Source organism: Pholcus phalangioides, unplaced genomic scaffold (genome assembly GCF_987345545.1).
Source record: "Pholcus phalangioides strain wild (caught in Gottingen) unplaced genomic scaffold, Ppha-v1.0 ptg000042l_1, whole genome shotgun sequence".
In the NCBI taxonomy this organism is placed as follows: Eukaryota; Metazoa; Arthropoda; class Arachnida; order Araneae; family Pholcidae; genus Pholcus; species Pholcus phalangioides.
In genome coordinates, this window is record NW_028301628.1 from 32285015 (window position 1) to 32307102 (window position 22088).

The 22088-nt window shown below is 36.8% G+C and overlaps 1 protein-coding gene and 1 long non-coding RNA gene across 3 annotated transcripts in view; one reads left to right on the plus strand and one right to left on the minus strand.

Annotated features, from left to right (window-relative positions):
* Positions 1-334: 334 nt before the first annotated feature.
* Positions 335-5949, minus strand: LOC149064901 (uncharacterized). Its single transcript, XR_016195738.1, has 3 exons — positions 5716-5949; positions 4187-4454; positions 335-585 (listed from the first exon to the last, which is right to left on the minus strand). It is a non-coding gene; the product is annotated as an uncharacterized LOC149064901 (long non-coding RNA).
* A 6417-nt stretch (positions 5950-12366) lies between these two features.
* LOC149064902 (cGMP-dependent protein kinase, isozyme 1-like) overlaps positions 12367-22088 on the plus strand; it is a 209588-nt gene continuing 199866 nt past the window's right edge. For both annotated transcript variants that reach the window (XM_089254836.1, XM_089254837.1), the window contains exon 1: positions 12367-12805. In XM_089254836.1, coding sequence (XP_089110962.1) covers positions 12455-12805 — 351 coding nt within the window. In that variant the 5' untranslated portion in view covers positions 12367-12454. The remainder of the gene's footprint in view (positions 12806-22088) is intronic.

Below are 22088 nucleotides of genomic sequence, written 5' to 3' on the forward strand. Positions count from 1 at the left end.
TCAGCCCTGACTTCAAGGATTGTAGGTGTGTTATTATTGAATTCAAGGTCTGAAAGGGTAATAAAATTTTTTTTTGTATAGGCTACCATTATTGCCAAAAAAGCAATACCCAAATACCTTTATATTTTCAAAATTCAATGTCATTCAAAACATCTTTCCACTTCTCGAATATCAAAATTCATAAGCTGGTGAATATAAATTAATACAGTAACAAAGGATAGGAATCAGACTTGTTTAGAAAAAGTTCAAAAGCACCTCCGCTCCAAATCCTAGCAAGTCTTGAGAAGTTCAATGAAAATTTCACATCATTTTCGTAAATAAATCACAAAATAAATTGAAATTGAAGTATTTATTGATGAAAAAATATCAACTAATGTTCATTTACAATACGTATGATTGCAGCCACTATGCACATGCAAAGGACTTTCTAAACTTTCGATCATTTCTACTTTCTTAGCATAAAAGTGTCAAACTCCTTTTGAATGCTGTCTTTTTGGTGATTAAATGTTTCCTTTCCAGAACTGAAACTAATGAATCTGATATCATCTAGTGTTTTGTGGAGAAAGACCCCAGCTTTCATTTTATCTGAAAAGAGAATGAAAACAATTGTAAAATACTAGACAAGCAGTTATGATGAAAAAACATTCATTTAACAATTAATAATACAAATACAAACTGAAAGGCCACAACAGGGAAATTTCCCAAGCGAGGACTGATGCTGGGAATAGGTTTTTAACTCAAGCAAGGACGGTGAGCATACAGATGGTGTTCCAAAAGAGATGGGATAGTTTTAAAAAGATGGCAGAACAGGTGAAACCCCATTTTTACCTTAGCATCATGCATGGAATAAAAAACGTGCTACAAACTTTGTTACCAACCTTTAAAAAAATGATTTAAATGATTACAATAGCACGTAAAAGGTGTTTTCTTTTGTAATATTTTTTTCTGAAAATATTTGAAATCATTATTATAATATATTTAAAATTTTGCTGACAAGGCAGGTGGAGGGTATTGGAGGAGGCCAAAATTCTTCTTACACAATACAGTAGACGCGGTTTATTGAAATCATGCATAATGCTATCATTTGGATATTGCTATCAATCACTAATATAAAATATAGAATGGACCAATATTGTAGCATAGGCAAAAGTTCATTGATAGTTATCAGGACTTATGGCTTTTGTTATCTTTTTTTTTTTGCATTTAGAAGCTGAGGTTTAACCATACTTTTGTAGGAGATTAAAAAATACAACACCCCCACCCCCCCATTGACAAACATTTCTGTATTCTGGATGATGATTTTTGCTTGCACATGACATCGATAGGCTATCTGAATATTGTTAGCTGCTATAATCCATGGACGTGTGAAGCTGCTTTTGTAATGAACTTCTGGCAATGCAGGCACACAAAAGGTAAGATCAAAAAAAGAAACTTCAAATTCTCAATCAATTATCCAAATCCAGTTTTTGCTTGAAAGATTGTCTCGAGGGATCTATAGAACACATACAGTACATAAATTAAACACGACTGAATTAAAAAAAAAAGATTTTAGCTTAAAGGGAAAAAAAACCCAGCATGATTTTTCCTCAAAACAGTCCTAAATAATGTTTTTCGACTTTTCAGAGACTTAATGACTCCTCCTGATGTTGAAAGGCACACTGCAATAAAATCACAAAATTTTGTGCCACCCTTAGACTCCATTTTAACAATTGCATGAATTTCAGGCGACCATTTACCCATTTTATAATCATCACGTCGACTGAGATTTGTCAAGCCCTGAGCTATATGTAAAATGAAGTTGCCCTGTTTTCATGTACCCTGTTTGACCAAGTAGGACTCAAGATCATCATTTGGCTTCTGGGTATCTTTCGGCTATAGTTATCAATTGGTTATTGTTATCAGAAACTATACGAGTCCACATTTTGGAAGAAAAAAATATTGGTTTGTTTTTTTCTTCATTTTTTATGAAAGCCCCATTTTTTGTGATTCCAAACCAGGCCTTTGACGCTTAGAACCGAAGCTATGCCCACTTTAGAGTTGAATTTTTACCAGGATTGGCAAGTTTTTGACGGTTTAAACATTCACATCAAAAACCTCAAATATTGCTTTTCAATATAAAAATTCTCATTGGAAATGCACATGTTAATTACATGTAATGTTCAAAGTGACTGTTATACAAAGAATAAATACTTAATATGATTGTAAAATAACTTTCTACTCTAAAGAATTATTTTGGACAATATATGTTTTCTTTCTTACAAATACACTTTTAATAAATATACTTTTTAATAAAGCATAGCATAAATGCTGAACGAAAAACTATGGAATGATTCAATATTCTTCAATCCAAGATGATTCTTGATCCTATAAAATTTCTTTAACTGCTTATATATGTGTATTGATATAAATCATCTGCTGTACTCTTTTCATAACAGAGAGGTATTTAAAAAAGTTCTTTTACATCATATATGTAATGTTGTTTTCTGTTATTATTAAATTATCTAAATAATCACTGATATTCAAAGCGATACCCTTATCGTGCATAACATTAGAATATATCTAGCAATCAAAATAATAAATTGTAAGACTAAAATTTTCTCTAATTTGGCAGTGCTGGCTTGTATATGATGCTTAAGAAACTCTTGTAACTTAGTGCATGAGTAAGGATAAGTTTTTTTACTATGATATGGTATATTTACTAGCATTTATAATGCAATGGTTTTTTTTGACTGAAGCTGTATCTAAATATGCAATGGGCATCATGTCCTGCCAGTTCTTTGATTAAAAATACTTGTTAAAACTCTGGATTTATATGACCTAAGATATAAAATTTTTAGGTGAGAATAAATGAGCACAATTAGTGTATTAACAGATGCTACACGAGAAATTTTATATGGAATAAAATTTTGTGGGTAGATCAGAAAATTTAAAATATCAAAATAGATATTTTGTGGTCAGTAACTACAATTCAAAATATAAAAACATGTTAATCTACATAAAAGCGTTTTGTTATTCAACCTATCTATCAGGTTAATAAAAACTATTTGACATCAGTAAGTTTTTGACTGTTTTAATACTGAGCTAATTTCTGAGGTAAGAAACCTATCCCTGATCTCCTATCACACATATTTTGAATAAACAGCTCCACTTTGCTAAGTAAATTGAACACAGGTAATCAGTAGTGTAGATAAAATGAAACATACGAAAGTGTTTTTCATAATGTTATATACTTATTGTGTTCAAAACATTATCCAAAAGCATTCATTTAAGATTTTGAAGGTTCAAACCAGTTTTTGACACTTATGTCTTTTGACCCAACCCTGGTTTTTACATCAAGTAATCTGTGAATGAAAATTTTAATGGCGTTTTATGAAGAATGTTATTTCTGACATTTTACTTGGGTTTAAAACACAATTTCTAAAAATCTATTGACTGTATCATTGCAAAATTTTATTATATTTTGCCATTTATTATTAAGTGTCATAAACCAAAACCTAAGGTGTATAAAAATCTAAGTATTTGTCTAATTGCAGTGTTTTACATACACAATATGTTGTTAAGTGAGATTTCAAAAAATTCCCATGTACATTAATTGAGTGAAATGATACTTTTACCAAAATTTGGGATTCAAATCGGAGTGAAAACGTAGTGTAGTTGAAGTTATATGATGCACAAATGAAACATAACTTTTTTAAAAAAAAGTATAGAGAATGATTGAGGCTAAACCTAATCGGATAAATGAGAAAGTATTATAAATTAGTTATATAAACAGGGTTCCACCGTAAATAAGTGATTTCCCAAATTGTCTGGAAATACAATATCCTGTTCCCGGAGGCTCAAAAATGTCAGGAATTTAGAAACCCTAATTTCAGCCTCTCTCGCAAGAGTTTTCTTTAGGAGCAGCACACAAGGCTTTGCACCCAGGCCGCAGTTAAGCTCGAGGTGCTCCCCTGGTGGAGGGGGGCCATGATACTATTTCGAATACAACATTGATTTTTAGATTGTTTCTGTAGTTTTCATGGCTATAACATTTTTGAAAAAAAAAGAAGGCACAATTGAATATAGAAAAATGTAGGTTAGCGTGCTAATGACTTCATTGCTACCAACATGTCATTAAATATAGAGGTATAAGCTCAATAACTAGAAAAGATGCATTAAGGAAGGGGGAAGAATCACAATTTCTTACCTCTCTGCTTTGGTAAGAGCCAAAGGTTTGCCCAAAGTGACTTTGCCAGTGCCGTACTTTGATTCCTCAACTTTCAAATAATATTATTTCAGCAGGACACTAGACATTCATCTTTCCGCTACCCTGACTTTTGCAACCTCTATGGCTAGTGCATCTGCTGGCGAAATTTCCTGACCTATGACAGACAAAGGTCTTCCACATTCATTTTGTATCATTCTGATGCTGCTTTTGATAGAAATATTTTGACTGCCTTTCCAAAGATCAAAATCTACAAAAAAAGAAAATCGTGTATTTAAAAAACACAACTCAGGGCCAGAACTGGGGGGGGGGGGTCACAAAATTCAGAAGGCTACTAATTTCACATGGGGAAAAAACACAGTTGCAAAATCATTAATCAAATTCTAGTGGTGGGAGCAGCAAAATCACACTTGGCCCCACAAAAATCACAGTAAACCCTTCCAGCGGCAATCTTGAGATATCTTGTTAAACTTGATCTACTTTATTTTGGTCACCCCGAAATATTTCGGGTTCTTTTAGCACACTTTCATAAACATAAGTGGCAATTGCGATGCACATCAGGAACATTTTAAAAACCGCTTAAAGGGTTAAGGTTCTGGCGTAATTTCCATTTTCAGTCATTTTAAAGTTGTCGCCACTGGTGATTTCATGGTGGGGCGAACAAAAAAAAAATGTTTTAGCTTTGTGTTTGCTTTACACGCAAACAAACATATAATTTAAGAAATATATCAGATACTAAAGATATGTTTACATAGATTAAATGAATTAATGGAAATACAGTGAACAAGCGTTATAACGACCACGTTTTTATCACTACCCAATTCTTCAATGTTTCCTATAGTGGAAAAACCAGTATTTCATTCTAATTAGCTTATTTATTCAATATAAATTGAAATCAATTTTTTAAATGTATCATGATATCGTCATTGAACCTTGGTTTTCCCGCATGCTGGAAATGGACTAGACTACAAATTTCAATAAGCTGGATTCTCCCCTAATTTTTAAGGCATACCAGCTAATGCAGGAAATAGGCTACTGTAACTTTGATGCCAGTGTCATCTTAATGCATGGGACCACCCCAGCGTGTGGGGTCGCTCGCCCCCCCCCCCCCGCCCCCACAGCCTGAGAGCAGCATGACTGAGATCCGGTTTAAATTGGACAGTAAGCATGGCAATTGGTGGGCAACAATTTGTCCTGGTGGGGGTCCCTCATTTTTGGTCGGTTTGGGAAGGCCCCCCCCCCCGGCACTGCGTACGCCTCTGGGGCCCGTGATGCTCTTAGAACGCCCCTGCCCAGCAATTTTAATGATGGTCGTATCACGATTTCTTTGATTCAAGGAATTTTAGGAAGTTTCTGCGCATATATCTGCATTAATAATGTCACCCCCTCCCCTCCCCTCCCGATAAAACAATTTTCTCAATTTAAGGTATGGAAATGCCGGTTTTACACAATTCGTTAAATCGAGGTTCGACACTTTATTACGAATAATTTTAACAAACGAATCAACTCACCCAGAGGATCGATGAGAATACATGCTCCTCGCATTCAATTTCATGTCAATAGCTTTCAATCCGATGATTGCGAAGAATGTTGAGCCGAGTGCTTTCACGTTCTGAACGCATCAACAGTAGTCGAAAGAGAATGTATTGTTTGTTGGCCGTTTATTTTCGTCATGGAATGACAATTACGAATTAAAAACCCGAGAAAAAACAAGCGCAAAACGTGAGGGAAAAATGGCGGTACGATCACCGAAGAAGGAAAGCATAAACAAAATGAAATTTCGACGCCAACCATGTACTGCCACTTTCTTCACCAAATCCCTTGCAGCCGGTAACCCATTCATTTTTGTTACATCATCGGCAGCCAATCATATCACGGAGCCGTTTTGGGTTTTAACGGCTCATCCGAGACGACATTCAAAACAAAGGACCTCCACACAAGCAGAAGAGAGGTGATATCGTAAAAGTGAATTTTTCCACAGCCCACTTTATAGTAATGTGCTGCCATCTAGTCTGAAATATAAAAGTGACTTATGTGGTGATGATGAAATTTGAAGTAAAAAACTATATTCTTTATTCCGCTCAGTTCCTTGTAAGCAAAGCTCATAAACTGAACTGGAAATTCAAACTGAAAGTTCGGTTATTTTATTTGAGCATAAGGAGACGTCCAAAACAAAGAATCTCTTAATGAGCAGACGACAGACGGTTTGTTCGGTTCCCTACAAGCTACGCTTGCAAACAGAACTGGAAGTTTGAACTGCCAGTTCAGTAATTTTTTCAGGACACAAGGAGACGCCCAAAACAAGTAACATGGAGAGAAGCAGACGACAGAGATTATATATTACTGGAGGGAGCATCCAGCCGCCGCGATTGCAGCGACATCAAATGTGAGGCGTGACTCGGCGAAAACAAAGTTCCCGCCTGGCAATTTTTCCATAGAAACGTACAGTTCGGGCTCTAAATATTGGGTTTTAAAGATTTAAAAAAAGGATAGAGAGAAGAACTCATCTAAAGAGAGATGAAAAAAGATTGTTATTTATTTCATTAATACTGGGATCATTTCTTTCATTAATGTGGAATAATTTTTCTTTTATCAATTCTTCAATTTTTCTTCATTATTTGTTAAATTTTTCTTCATTATTTGTTAAATTTTTCTTCATTATTTGTTAAATTTTTCTTCATTATTTGTTAAATTTTTCTTCATTATTTGTTAAATTTTTCTTCATTATTTGTTAAATTTTCTTTCATTAATTCTGCAAATATTTATTGATTATTATTTCTTTCATTACTTCTGGAGTAATTACTTTCATCAATTCTGGATTTTTTTCTTTCATTAATGCTGAAATTATTTCTTTTTTAATTAATGCTGGAGTTATTTCTTTCTTTGATTCTGAAATTGTATCTCATTAATTTTGGAATTATATCTTTCCTTCATTCTGGAATTATCTTTCATTAATTTTATTATTATCTCTTTCATTAATGCTCATCTGAAATTTTCCTTCATTAATTCTGGAATTATTTCTTTTATTAATTATTATTTCTTTCATTACTTCTGGAATAATTGCTTTCATCAGTTCTGGATTTGTTTCTTTCAATAATTCTGAAATTATTTCTTTCATTGATTCTGAAATTATATCTCAGTAATTCTGGAATTGGGTCTTTCATTAATTTTGAAATTATCTCTTTTTCTTTAATTTTGAAATTATCTCCTTTTCTTTAATTTTGAAATTATCTCCTTTTCATTAATTTTGAAATTATCTCCTTTTCATTAATTTTGAAATTATCTCCTTTTCATTAATTTTGAAATTATCTTTCATTAATTTTGGAACTATCTCTCTCTCCCTTCATTCTGAAATTATCTTTCATTAATTTTATTATTATCTGTTTCAATAATGATGAAATTATCTCTTTCATTAATTTTATTATTATCTGTTTCAATAATGATGAAATTATCTCTTTCATTAATGCTGAAATTATCTCTTTCATTAATGCTGAAATTATCACTTTTATCAATGCTGAAATTATCTCTTACATTAATTCTAGAATGTTTTCTTTCATTAATTCTGGAATTATCTCATCGATGCTGAAATTATTTCTTTCATTTATTGTTTTAAATTCCTGTGGATGCCATAAGAAAATAACGGGGTATTGTGTTTGTTTTCACCGAGTCATGTGATGTTCCGACGGAGATGTTCGGGGACACAGTTTTCAGCACTGCCAAGGTGGAGACCGCTGACGTCATACTCTCTTCAGTAATATAAGTTCGATGCAGGCTTGATACTGTTGGTGCTGCCATCTAATCTCTAAATTTCAGGCAACTCATGCGATGATGAAAGAAAGAGAGTTCTGTTATTTTTTGGCATAAAATTTTTTTATGAGACGAAAATTCCGGTAACAAAATTCGTACATTTGCAATAATCGATTTTTCTATGTAGAAATAATAATTATTTCTTTCCACAAAAACATTCGGACAATATGGATGATCGAACAAATAAGTTAAAACACGGATTATGTGGTCTTCAGATAGGGTTACCAGATTCAAAACTGAAAAAGGAGGACGCCTGGTGCGAACCTTCGGCAGTGCCGTCTTAACGCATGCCTCCCCCCCCCCCCCGGGCCGTGCCCGAAGGACCTCAAGAGAAGAGGTGCCTCAGAAAAACGAGACGTAGTTGACTTTTTCAGGTAGGGCTTCCAAAAAATCCCTTGGCTCTGGGCCCATGATGTTCTTAAGTCGATCCTACCTGTCAGCCCCACCCTTGTGGGGGACATGGAATTCCAGTACTTGATTCCTTTATTTCTATTAATTTACATTAATTTCACAAAAACAGCAACAAAAAAAATTCGAAAAATGATCAAAGTTATCGAATTGCAACGTATATTTGATAAAGAGATGAAGAAGCGCTTTAAAAATATGACAAAATTTATGTCTGTTCAATATGGTTCGAGCCGCGATGAAGTGTCAGCAGGTGGACCACGCGCTAATTATTATTAATAATTTATGAATTGTGTAAAATTAATTTAAATGCCGTTCCCTCTCAATGGATCGTGTTCGATTACGATCCAGACTATCAACGCGTTCCTGGAATAATGAAAAAAAAAATGAGTGCGTTCTTTGTGAAAAAAATTTCCCCTTCAAGATTTACGTTCGTAACTCGAAAAGTTTGTGAGTCGGGGAGCAACTACATACAATTTTTTTTAGAAGGAGGGGGGGGGGACAAAATTTTTTTTTTTGCATTGGGCCGCGAAATTCTCCTAAATCTGGACCTGTCTCCAATTTTTGAATTTCAATATCTCAAGGAATAATGCAGTTAAAAACATGTAATACACTGGTGAAATAAATTAAGAGAATTTGCATATTTTATCGAATCTCATGAAAAGAACTGAACTGAATGTAAAACCCCTGCTTCTAGACAAAAATGCAAATCTTGTACGTCAAATACGTAAGCGTACACGTGTGTGTAGGTGGAGCCAGAGGAGAAACAGGCTTTATAAGCGCGCGTAAGTTAAGACGCATTTCGTTCGCTAGCACACCTCGGCGAATTTCTTGGTGTTATTTTGCAGCAATCGGTTAATTTAAAATTGTAACAATAAAAATTAGTAACCACCAACATTTAGATGATGGAATGAGATGGCGAATTGTGGGGAGGCTAGAAGCAGGCCAATCTCAAGTCCAGATTTGTAGAGAGTTCAATTTAACGCCCAGCGTCGTGTGTAACTTATGGAAACAGTTCCAGGATACCGGATCCATCGAGAGAAAGCCTGGGCAAGATTGCCTAAGAGCCACGGCGGCCAGAGAATATCGCCATTTGTCGATTATAGCGAGGCGTAACAGGAGTGCTACAGCTCTCTCGTGACTTGTATGCAGTCACAGGAACCCGTGTATCAAGGGTGACTGTTTCCAAAAGACTTCATGAGAGATGGTTGCTTGCAAGAAGACCTACTGTTTGCGTCCCGCTCACTTCTACGGACAGGAGAGAGCATAGAGATTGGAGTATGGATCAATGGGCGACCGTTCTCTGCACTGATGAGTCCCGGTTCAGCCTAAGCACCGATTCTCGCCGTACGTTCATATGGAGAGAACCAGGGACCCGCTACCTACCCTCCAATGTCCGCGAAATCGACCATTATGGCGGAGGAGGTTTAATGGTCCGGGCAGGCATCATGTTGGATGGCCGCACACCTCTCCATGTCTTTGAAAGAGTCACCGTGACTGGTGTGAGGGATAGGGATGAGGTCTTGGAGCCCTATGTTTGCCTTTTTAGGGGTGCAGTTGGCCCTGAGTTCATTTTAATGGATGATAACGCGAGGCCACATAGAGCTCTTCTGCTCGACGATTTTCTAGAGAGTGAGGATATTCGCCGGATGGATTGGCCAGCCAGATCTCCAGACCTTAACCCTATAGAGCATGTCTAGGACGCTCTGGGGAGGGCAATTGCAACTCGCAACCCCCCTCCGGGAACCATCCAGGGAATGAAAACAGCGTTGCTGAACGAGTGGGACCAATTGCCACAGGAAATGATAAACTGTCTTATTTCAAGTATGAAATCACGCTGCGAGACCTGTAATGGGGGACCATACCCCCATTAACCCATTTTTTTTGTTTATTCTGCAACCGCTGTTGCATACCTTCCGACTCCAACGAGTGTTACGCACGATCATGCGTGTGTATTACAATTATTGAATGGTTATTTGTTTTGTATTGTATCAATGTATGTACATATCAAATTTCATTAAAATCGGTACAGTAGTTCTACAGATAATCGACCAAGTCTGCAAATTCTCTTAATTTCTTACACCAGTGTATGTTCCTTTGGCTCAGAAGAGAAAGAGCGACAGCTGTCTTATTGGAAGTTAGATGACGGGGGAGGGGGGGGGGGGGAGAGAGAGCGTATAAAAATTCAAATTTTTTTATTTTGTGTACACTGTATTTTCATCTTCAAAACTCGTACAAGGTGATTTCTGGTCACATTTTTGAGAATTTTTAAAATTAGAACCATACCACTGCGACGAACGGTTGATGACATAAAGGCCGTAACAATACACCCACCAAGGAGAAACCATTGAATGTTAGAATGGCCATAATATTCCCAATAGGCAGGGCCGCAAGTAGTGGGGAGGGGGGAGCAGGCGAGTCTGGTGCTCCGGGAGCATCACAAAAGGGGGCGCAAATTTCACCATTCAACCTATCCTTCAGCATTACGAGGGGGGTGGCTAAATGAGTGGTTGCCCTGGCTAATCAAGTATCCAGTTGCGGCCCTGCCAGTAGGTATCTTATTTATGACGAATCACCGTTATATATTGGGTATTTTTTTTAGATACATTCTCAAGTTTGTAATTTACACCTGATAGCCTTTCTTTTACTTCTATAGATCAAACTACACAGTTGATCCACTAATGACCTACAAAAATCATGTCCTTATGCTGTAGAACTTGGTTTACTGCATGGGCCCATCTGGACACTTCTGGACCGGGGTGTCAAGTGACAATTAGATTTGGTTATGATTTTCAAGAGTAAATATGCAAATAGGTAGGTAGGAATTTTTAGCCAGGCAGTAGTGCCTCTCTCAGAAAAATCGCTTTGTGTGTGGGTGTATGATAATGTTAAGACAGTCCTGGGAGTACTTCATGAAAATTTTGGAATCAAAAACTCAGCAAAATAATCTGGTCTAGTTTGCAATATTATTAGTTTCTCATCTTTCGTGCCATTCTAGTGATAATGATCTTCAACTATACAACCAAGTGTTCGTAAAATTTTAGGATCTTGATCGGATGATCGATGTTGAAAAAAAATTGTACATTAAAAAAAATACCATTTGATATATTTTTGTGGTGCCCCTTTAGTACTGACGCCCTAAGCACTTGCTTATTTTGCTGAATGGTTAATCCGGCCCCGTATAAAGACTTGACATCCTCCTCGACACTAAAGGTGCTCATGTAGAAATTTTGCAATAAGTAAAAGACAAACTTTGGAACCTTCTTTTCAAATTCTTTAAATCGTATGTCTCTACCTGAAACAGCTCTTCCTTAATTTTTTTTTCTCTCTTCAAAACAGGTCCGGATTTCAGTACCACCCTGTATGTTTAATATTTTATAAAAGCATCTCTGTCTAGCTTGAAGGATCCGAAAAACCTCAAAACTTCTTTTTGACATGATAATATCAACTTAGCTTGACTAATGATGCGGTATTCTAATATAGAGCAATAGACGGAGCAACGGCAAATCAATTTTTTAGCCAAAGATAAGATACCAGTTTTTCTTTGGAAAGATAAATATCTTATTTTTTTAGTTAATTTTCCTTTTTACCATTGATTACAAGTTCTGGTCTTCATGCATAAACATTTCTTATTTCATGGCTTAGTTAGACTCGGTAGATTCTTGAGGAAATTGGTGACAAAATCGGATGAATCCAGCTGATATGGGCAGGGAGAAATCACGTGCTTCTGCAACAAAATATTACAAATATGCTCGGTCGGAGAGATGATGTCACAGATAGAGATGGTGGATTACAGAGGAGGTGGAGTGGCAGCAACAAGCGATGCGTAGTTGTCAAGGAAACAGCCGGTAGATGTCGGTACCCTGAGGTAAGCTCCGGCCAGAGAAAGCAAAAAAGCGCGCGAATCCAACAGTCAGTGCAAGAACTGTCTCCAAAGGGATCACCCGACGGTTAGTTAGTTAGTGGAAAGAGCTCGGCAACGAGTGAGGGGTGAGAACGGACCAACAAGGACCAAAAAAAAACCCAAAAAACATCGCAATGGATGCGCCTCTGCAACGCGGGCTCAACCGAATGAACAGGTGGTTGCAAGTCGTCAAGAAATCAGTCAGTGATCAACAGGAAGACTCGGATCTCGTCCCGAAAGACGTCGTGGTCGTGCAACAGGAAAAGTCGGGTTCTGTGACGCCACCGACGTCAAACTTCGTGCTGGAAGAAACTGCGGCCCATTCGGACGAGGAGCCTCTGACTCCATCCCAAGTGAGGATATCGTTGAAGCTCCAGAAGTTGGAAGCCAAGAGACTCAGGCGCGAGCTCAGCCTCACCAGGAAAGAGTTGCAAGTCAAGGAGGACATCATCAGAGAACTCAGAGAAGAAATATCCAACCTCAAGGTAATGTAGGTTCTATTTCTTTTCTGAATATATATCAGTGATATGAGAACCGAAATTTTCGGGTTTAAAAATATTTTATTTCAATACACCGACATCGATTTTTATCAGTTTTTGTTCTAAGGATGTTTTCAAAACTTCTTGCGGTCGACAAATTTCAAATTCATTTAAAAAAAGACAAAACTCCTCGCATTATATACAGATTTTTAACCATCTCACCGCTATTGACGAGATATCTCGTCCCCCCTAAATGCCTTTTAATTTTCCCAATAACAATCCCAGATACTTGATTAGTAAAGCTGGTTTCTCAATGGGATACATTTTCCTATCTCTCTTGCCTTGCACCTAGGGCCATTCAAGTATTACGTAAGCAGATTTTTAGCCATTTTTGACCCCCCTCCCCCGAAAAAAGAAAAAGTCAGCAAACACTGACCCCCCCCCCCCCTTCTTGTCAGCAAAATTTTGTCAGCAGCTTAGAATATTTCATATCTTCAAAAAGGGTGGTTGATGACGTAAACAACCTTCAAACCCCCGCCCCTCCCCACTTGTCATCAAAAGTCAGCAAATCCGAAACCCCCTCAATGCTGACGTAATACTTTAGTGACCCCCCTACTGAAAATCTCAAGAAATCCTACTTCATAAAAAAATATGTGGTACGTAGTTTACTTAAAACGGAAATCGACTGTATTACGGGGCGATGTACGGGATATACACGGGACCTGAGTTACGAAGAGAGATTTCATTTTTTGGATATGCTTACATTGGATGAGAACGCAGGTGTCGGTCGGGGGTATATGATCGAAGCGTTCAGAATTTTCAACGGATCGATAGGATAGACCATGAATTATTAATACGCCGTCAATCGACTGCTTTGATAAGGGAACACCAGTATCATTTAGTAAAGGGACAATTCAAGGTTGGTGTGTTGCAGGGAATGTTTCTCCAATGGGGGTTGTTAATAAATGGAATATGGAAAATGGTTAATAATGGAATGGGGATCACGTGAATTCTAACACAATTTGCACGTTTAAAAAGAAATACGATAAACATGTTGGAGAAGCTATTCGATATATAAGAGCGCCATAAATATTTTTTATGGACATTGTATTAAATTTGATCATGTATATACAGGGTGATTCAAATCGCAACGTACAAACTTTTAGGGGAGGTAGGAAACAAAAAAATATAAAACAGAATCACATAGGAATGTATGACCGGGAACCGCAACCTGATCAGCTGGAGGATAAACGAAGGTGCAGAAATGACAAGTCAATGAATGGGTGAAAAAACTGTGTTAGCTGTACTTTACACGAGGACGGTGCGTGTGTGCACTTTACGTTTCTCACAACAAGTGCTCAAAGTTCTTACCATCCACAGTTATGTATGCAATGAAACTTTTTTAAAGAGTTCTTCCCACCCGTTATTGGCTTGCCATTTTTACATTTTCGTTTACCCTCCAGCTGATCAGGTCACGGTTTCCGGTCATACATTCGTATGTGATTCTGTTTCATATTTTCGTTTTTTCTACCTCCCCTAAAAGTTTGTACGATTTTCATAATGACATTTCCAATTGGGTTGCCGTATTTTAGAAAAGTATGACATCCATATTTGTTATGGACACCTTCTTCTCAGTCACCTCGTTGGGCATTTTCCCTATTGTGGCCTTGTATTTGCATATAATAAATTTGTATATCGGTTTCCCAGAGTGTGCGCTCCTTCCCAACTTCGAGGCGCGAATGCGAGAGCCGATCTTCCCGTTAAACAGTTTCGCCTCAGAGAGCGGCAGGTCTACACACAATGGTACAATTATTCAATCATTGCACTTCATTCAGAGTTAGAAAAATTGATGGCAGCACCACACATACAGAAAGAAATTTCACGTAAGGTTCACAACGAACGTGCGTCGTACACGCACTTTCCAACACATACCAATTTATTATAATGTGACGGAGCCGTTAACGGGGAACGTCCGTTTGGGAAAGTCACATTATAATTAGAAGTTAGAGGGAAAAGGGAACCGCGCATAAAAATTTAGATTTTATTTTGTCAGACACTGTATTTTCACTCTCAAAACTGGGTACAGGGTAATTTTTTAACACATTTTGAGCATTTTTTTAAACTGGAATCATACGTCTACGACGGACGGTCGATGAGATAAAGGCCACATTAGCAATCACAGGACACCCTGTACAGATCTTCTGTTGAATGACGGAACATAGAATATACCGATGTACGTCGTGATCGATAAATATTTTCTCCAAGGAATTTCCTCCAAACACACGAATTTCTTCCACGATTTTTTTCGTCCCGGTCGCTCTCTCTCTCTCTCTCCCCGCATTATTTTTTGTCGAAAAAAATGAATTTTGAATGCGATGCGTTTAATAAGAAAGAGAGAAAGTTTGAAAGAGAGAGAGGAGAGAGAGACGGCAGCATAAATTGGATCGGGTCTAGGTCACTCCATCAGAAGTGATTCCATTCTTCTGTATAATGACCAACCACAACAGCGGCAAATCTTTCGGCCTTATGGCTGTCTTTTCTTTGAACTCTCAAACTTAGAAATTAATTCTATTCGAAGAGCTCAAAGAAAATCAATGTACAGGGTGCCCAGGAAGTCCCTACCAAGGCCATTTTCTTTTTCGTTATGGAAAGATACTTTTAAATTAGAAAATGTATCCGAATCACCTGCTCATTTTAGATACTGCGTATATATATGTGCGATGTACAAAATTACAATTATTTTATACGGTCCCCTCGTTCTCTTACATCCAATTGGAAAGTTGTTTGTCTTTCTGTCCTGAGCCAAACAGAAAAAAAAAATATCCGTTTTAAAGTGAAATATTAGCCGAGCTGTTTGAATTCGAAACCGATGAACATGAGGGGAAAAAACAGCATATATGACTAGCATCTCTGAATAGATTTTCTTTTCTCCATTCTCAGTGATTTGAACTGAAATATCTCATATAATATCTGCGTGGATGTTTTATTGGGTTCAGCAGAGGCAGGGTAACAAATTTCTATAATTGGAAGTTAGAATACGGAGGGAACCGCGCGTGTGTCTCTTTGAGACCCTGGTGTCACAAATATGTGGGTTGCTTTTTCTCACTGTAGAATTTTTCTCTTTTGACCTCAGGGAGTTGAGTCTCGGCTTAAAGGATTGTGTAAAAGTTTTGAATTAGAAATACGGTCATTATGAACTTTGGGGGTTTTTATTAAAGGGAAGCACTTAAAGTTGAACTTTCGTGGGGGGGGGGGGGGCGGCTAAGATGGCTTCCAGGAGGAAGTGCCTGCCCCGGGAAAAGTTTGATTTATTACATAATATTTGGCAATAAAATTTTCTAAAAAATTGTATGTGAAGATGAATATTTACTGCATCATGTTGTTGGAAAAAACTTCAACAAAATGAATTATTTACAAAAAGAAAGGAAACAAAATGAAAATTTGTAAAAAAAAATTGAGAAAATTAAATTTTTTTTTCTTTTGAACTCAAATCATACATTTTCGATACTTATCCATTGCGAGACTTTACAATGGCACTGTCGCGTGTAATGCACATACACGCGTAAAATGTATATCGCGTGTAATGCACAATCGATTGATTCCCTGAGAAAATCTCTCACAGGAAATAAATTTGAATTTGGTCAACAACTGAAGGGATGGGTTTTTTATTCGTGACTTGCCTTCACTATAGGAAGGCCATTGCATAAGCATGTACATACATCACAACGAATACTGAGGACTGATTACGACATGAAGTGCGGAAATGCTTGTCAACATGGCCATCGAAATAGTCTTGCAGCCTGATAACGATAACTTACAGGAACAAAAAATAAGTTTGGTTAAACATTAACTTTAGCATGAGAAAAAAAAAACTTCTGACAGGAAAATTTTTTTTAACATATCCGAAATCCCGATAATTATAAACGAATTTTTTTCTTATGTAATGATATTGGTCCGTTCGGTTCTTGCAAAAGTGATAACAACACCCGAATGACAACGTCACATAATATAATTCTAATAAGCGGCGTCGACTGTAGTACTTATGAATATCAAAGTAATTTCCAAAATTTAAGATAGAAAATTTTGATATCCTAACTCTTTTGTATTTTCTATCATTTATTTTCGTATTTATGGACATGATTTGGCAACACGTTCCTGTTGTGGGTTTTGTTTGCTTTATATATTTGTACGTTATAGACATTAAATTGTGGCATTCATTTTGTGTAATGAATGTCGTAGTAAATCAAATTGAAGAATAAAGCTTCGAGAGGAAAATGGTTTTTGAATGAATTTCCTCGTTGTTCATTAATCTCGAGATTAAATTTGAGCCCATCGATAACTGTCGAGAACGTAGAACTGGTTAACATCGAATGTCGCGAACCATTTACTCTTGTGTCGAGAAACGAAGCAGATGGCAGTGAGGACTAAAGCGGACACCGATGATGACTTCTTCTCTCCGTGCCGGTCACTCTTCTAATGTGAGCAATCATTAGTCACAACGTCAGAAAAGATACGTATTTTCATATTAATTCTAATTGTAATAATGTTAGCATTGAGATGATTGTACAAGGTGGGCGAAAAGAGTCCTATCGAATAAAAAAGCCAACCAATGGATAAAGGGTGAGGTTTTCGTACTGAAATAGTTATAGCGAGGACTTTTTTCTTCTGCATAAAAAGAAAAGTTCAAAATTTCACTCGCAGGTGACGGTGCAACTCAAAAATCCACGCGTTTAGATGTAGTCCAAGCTTGAAAGGGTGTTCCTGTTCGTATTGAAATGTGGTGTTTTCATCCGCAAATGGTTTTTAACATTAATTATGAAGTGGTTTTTTGCATTTTATGTGTTATTTTTTATTAATACAGCGTCATCTATGATTGAAATTTGTGACTATTTTTCTTTCAATCTATTAAAAAAAAATTCAACGCTTTGATTAGCATTTTATGGCATTTTGTGTCAATTGGTTGATTTTTTTTAATATTAATTTTTAAAATGTATCATGGAGAATTTTCCTTACTCTCTCTCTCTCTCTCTCTATATATATATATATAATAGGTATATCAGTTTACCACTACCCTTCCGACTTTCCAAAAGTCGAATTTTCAAAAATGATTTCAAAATATATTTCATTCGATTGCAAGTAAAATGCTAAATGCGGTTACTTTGGTGCTTCATAATTGAAGAAAGAAATGCTGAATTATAGTGTAAACGTATACTAGGAAAATACATTTTGAATGCGATTTTTTTCTGAGATTGCAGTTTTTGAGCGATCATACGTGAGATTTAAAGAAAACTACCGTGTCCCAAAAATTCTGAATTTTTTTCAGAAAAGTTTTATACAAATACAAGGCCACAACAGGCAAATTGCCCAACGAGGTGGCTGACTTAAGAACATCATGGATCCCCGAGCCATTTTTTGGAGGCCCTACCTACCTACTACTGCTACACCACACATGCACCCCGCCCACACCCCGCGGAACCCCCAACGAATCGGTACATGCGGGAATGTGCGTGTACGTGTAGTGAAACCTGACGTGAAGTTTTTTGTGTTTCTCTGTAATGCTTGTTATGTGTAGTGCTGCCATCTGCCACCAGTTTTTCTAACTATGAGTGAAGTGTTATGATTGAATGATTTACCGTTGTAGGACTGTTGCTCTCTGTGGCGAGACTTTTTAACGGGGAGATCGGCTCGCATTTGCGCCTTGAAGTTGGGAACCACAGAAAACCAACTTTAGCCGACCACCACTGTGGGGTTCGAACCCGGATCCTCGTCCGTCACTATAACCACTCGACCACCACAGCGGCGAATGAACGCAAGAACTTTGCCACTGGGCTTATCCCGTTGCCGAGATCTCTTCCAGCCCAGCTTCGTGGCAGAGTCTGGAACACTTTATTTTGTGTCATATACGTTTGCACTATAATTCAGTATTTCTTTCTTTACTTATGAAAGAACAAATTAACCGATTGACACGCAATTTTTAGTGTTTTCTTTGCAATCGAATGAAATATTTGTTGAAGTCATTTTTGAAAATTCGACTTTTTCAAAGTCGCTCGACACTACTTTGGAAAAGTCGAAACAGTAGTGAGACCCCCCCCTTAAACGATCTATTTTATTATAAAATTTTATTATAAAATTAGCTGCACCAGTGGTTGCAACAATTGTAATAAGACGTTGGCAGTTCCATGCAAATGGTTTATGATGTCGGGTGAAATCCAATGTAAATATATACAATCTTTTCGATACGAAGTTTGTTTGCAATATCGTCGGCACACGAAAAAGAGCAAAATGTTACTTTTGAGAAAAACGCATGTGAAGGTCTGAGGATTTTCAAGTAGTAGAGAATTGATTTTCTTCCATGAGATATTATTAAGGAACAGTTTCGCCTAAGCCTGCCCAAATTTTCTTAATTTCGGGGAAGCAAATGCACTTTCGTTATTTTTGCATTGTTAACTTCGAAATGTTTGTAGATTTGTAAGAAATCCTAAAGGGAAATATGGAGGAAATAATAAGTTCATTGTTACTTGTTGGAAAAGAAACATCACGTTGGCTGTTAGATCCCCTGGCACATCTTCAATAGATCTTTAAGCTTAGCCTGTGAGATACATAGTTCTCTAAGATAAGGCCTGGGAGACATTCGGTTGCTCGTTAACAGGTCTTCTTTTACGTCTTCGCCGAACCCCCACTGGTTGAAATTCGTCTGTATATTCAAAAAAAATCATTATTTTTTCTTGCTCCGAGAATATGTAGGGAATTTGCTGCTATTATATTAGGCAGCAGCAATCATTTTATATGTTTAAGAAGGCTATAAAAGATCGAATACTGGGAATAACATATTGAGCGGTTCGTTTCGTTCGATGGTTAATGAATTTGTAAATGTTGAGGAGAAAAATATGTATATATGTTTGGTGTAGGAAAAATATATCTGTAATGTATCATACGTAACACATCAGAGTCTACTACAACACACGAAAGCAATATATTTGGTGTGACTTGCCCGCAGCCATTGTGTGCAAATACCTTTGCATGTTGCCAAGAAATTTTGTATATAATTCATTAGTACGACCCGTGGAAGGTTTTTTTACATCCCTTTGGGTCGAAAAGTGTTTATAATTTATTGTCTGTTTTGTCTATCGTGTTGTTTGCTGAGTAAAAAAAAAAAGATCAGAAATAGTCATGCTAAGGAATCGATAAGATAATAAATACTCAATTTTTCCCCCGGGAAATGGATCCACTACGGATCACGCTTAGGCCTCCGTTGCCAACTCTCTCTTAAGTGTTATAAGAGCATGTGATTGACGATCTGCATTTCGGTTCAAGTCGCCATCCTATATAACAACTAAACTTAATCGAACGGTACTATTGCGTGGAAATATCCACACGTTAAAAAATACTCCAACCATCGATCACACGAGACGGTTTTATACCTTATTCGAACCACAAAAGAAAAAAAGAGATAAAACACACTCTTTTCCACCGAGTCTTATGGAAAATTTGATCGTGTTTCTCCGATTAAAAATTTGAAACAATCCATTTATGTGGAGATTCGTTCAAACGAAACGGATCAGAGGGGAAAATCCTTTTGATACATCTCTGGCTCCTTTTGTTCTGATCTATCAACAGGGAGAGGTAACGTTTGATCGATGATTGTTCTGAGAAACCTAAGAATTCAATTCCGTTTATTTTTAAAAAGGCTTATCGTCACTGAACAGAAATTTTAGGTCTTGGTGATTGTTTTTGTAGAGAAATACCTTCGTTTTTTAATGTCTAAAAATAAAACTCTATTATAAGCTGAGTGAGCTTTGTGCGTTGAGGACACTACTGCTATACATATAATATAGTCGGTCGTAAAATTCTAAGGAAAATAATTGCGAATAAGTTGAGTACTGGGCTGGGTAAAGAAAACCTAGTTTTTCTTTTGTCGGGGGACTTCCGCTAGTCGGGGGACCAACTGGGACCTCGCAATCTGTGGGTTCTGTCTTCTCAATTTACGAACCGGCAAAATATAAGGAAAATGAATAATTTACGGAACGGCAGAAAGTGAATTAGTAGAAGAAATAGCTTGCGGACCGACAAAAGTAAATAAATAGGAGAAAAGATTCATGAACCTCTGATGGGTAAGACAGAAATGAAAATTATCACCGTGTCGATTGGAATACATATAGACTATATTTTATTTACTAAATCTAAAATTATGAAACGACTCCATGAATTGCGCGAAATGTTTCGAAGACCGGCAGGAAATTCCCCCGAGCTTAATTATACACAGTACTTAGAGGGGGCATTAACAAAAAACATACCGTACATTATTACAGAATATACAAAGATGCTGAAAATATGTATTAAAAAACGTAAACTCATAATTAGATGTGATTCAGACATCGGAGAAAATATCAACACAAAAAATTTGAAACTAATGAAAGGAACAGTTGAAAATTTATAAGAAGAATCATTTTCCAGATTCAATGAAAATTTGTAATCCATAAACGGGGTTATACGTTACGGTCCGTATAACCCCCGTCTGGTAAGGGTGACCCTGCAGAGGTGTCGAATGAGACGACAAAACCTACCATGAGATTAGTGATACCTTTTCTCCAATTTTTGAATTCAAATATCTCAACAAATATTGGACTTGAAAACACAGAATTTTTTTGTTGGCCTCAGGAGATTCAGTTCAATAAGTTTTCAATTCGGTTTTTTAGTACAGGATATCCTGTACTAAACTCCTTGCAACGTGAACGACGCATCTGTCCACACGTTATTTGGATACTTTTTCTGATTGGAAGTATGCCTCTAAAATCAACTATTCGCCGGGCAGTAAAAGGCGGCAAGTGGAATTATGAAATCACCCTGTGCAGCGAAATACATAGAAGGAGAGGCGTACGCAGGGAGGGGCACAAGAAGTCCGTGCCCCCCTTCCAAGCAGACCAAAAATTAGAAGAAAAACATTAACATTTTGGTACAAAAAAATTAAAGTATCGAAAGAAAATTTTATATGCTATTTTAACCAATTTCTGTTAATTTAATGCTGGTATTTAAAGCAAGTTAACTCAAAATTTCGAGGGAAAATTTTTTTTATGCCCCTCAAGCTTTTTGTGCCCCCTCCAAACATCGATCTTGCATACGCCCGTGCATAGAAACCCGGTTTCACACACTTTAAAAGTGTCTATGGTGCATAAAGTAAATCTACGAATGCATGGAGTGACAGAATTTCATTATTAGGAAACTAAGACATAAGCAATTTTTTTTTCTTTTTTAAATAGCACCAATTTACGACCAGTATGAGAAATTGTAT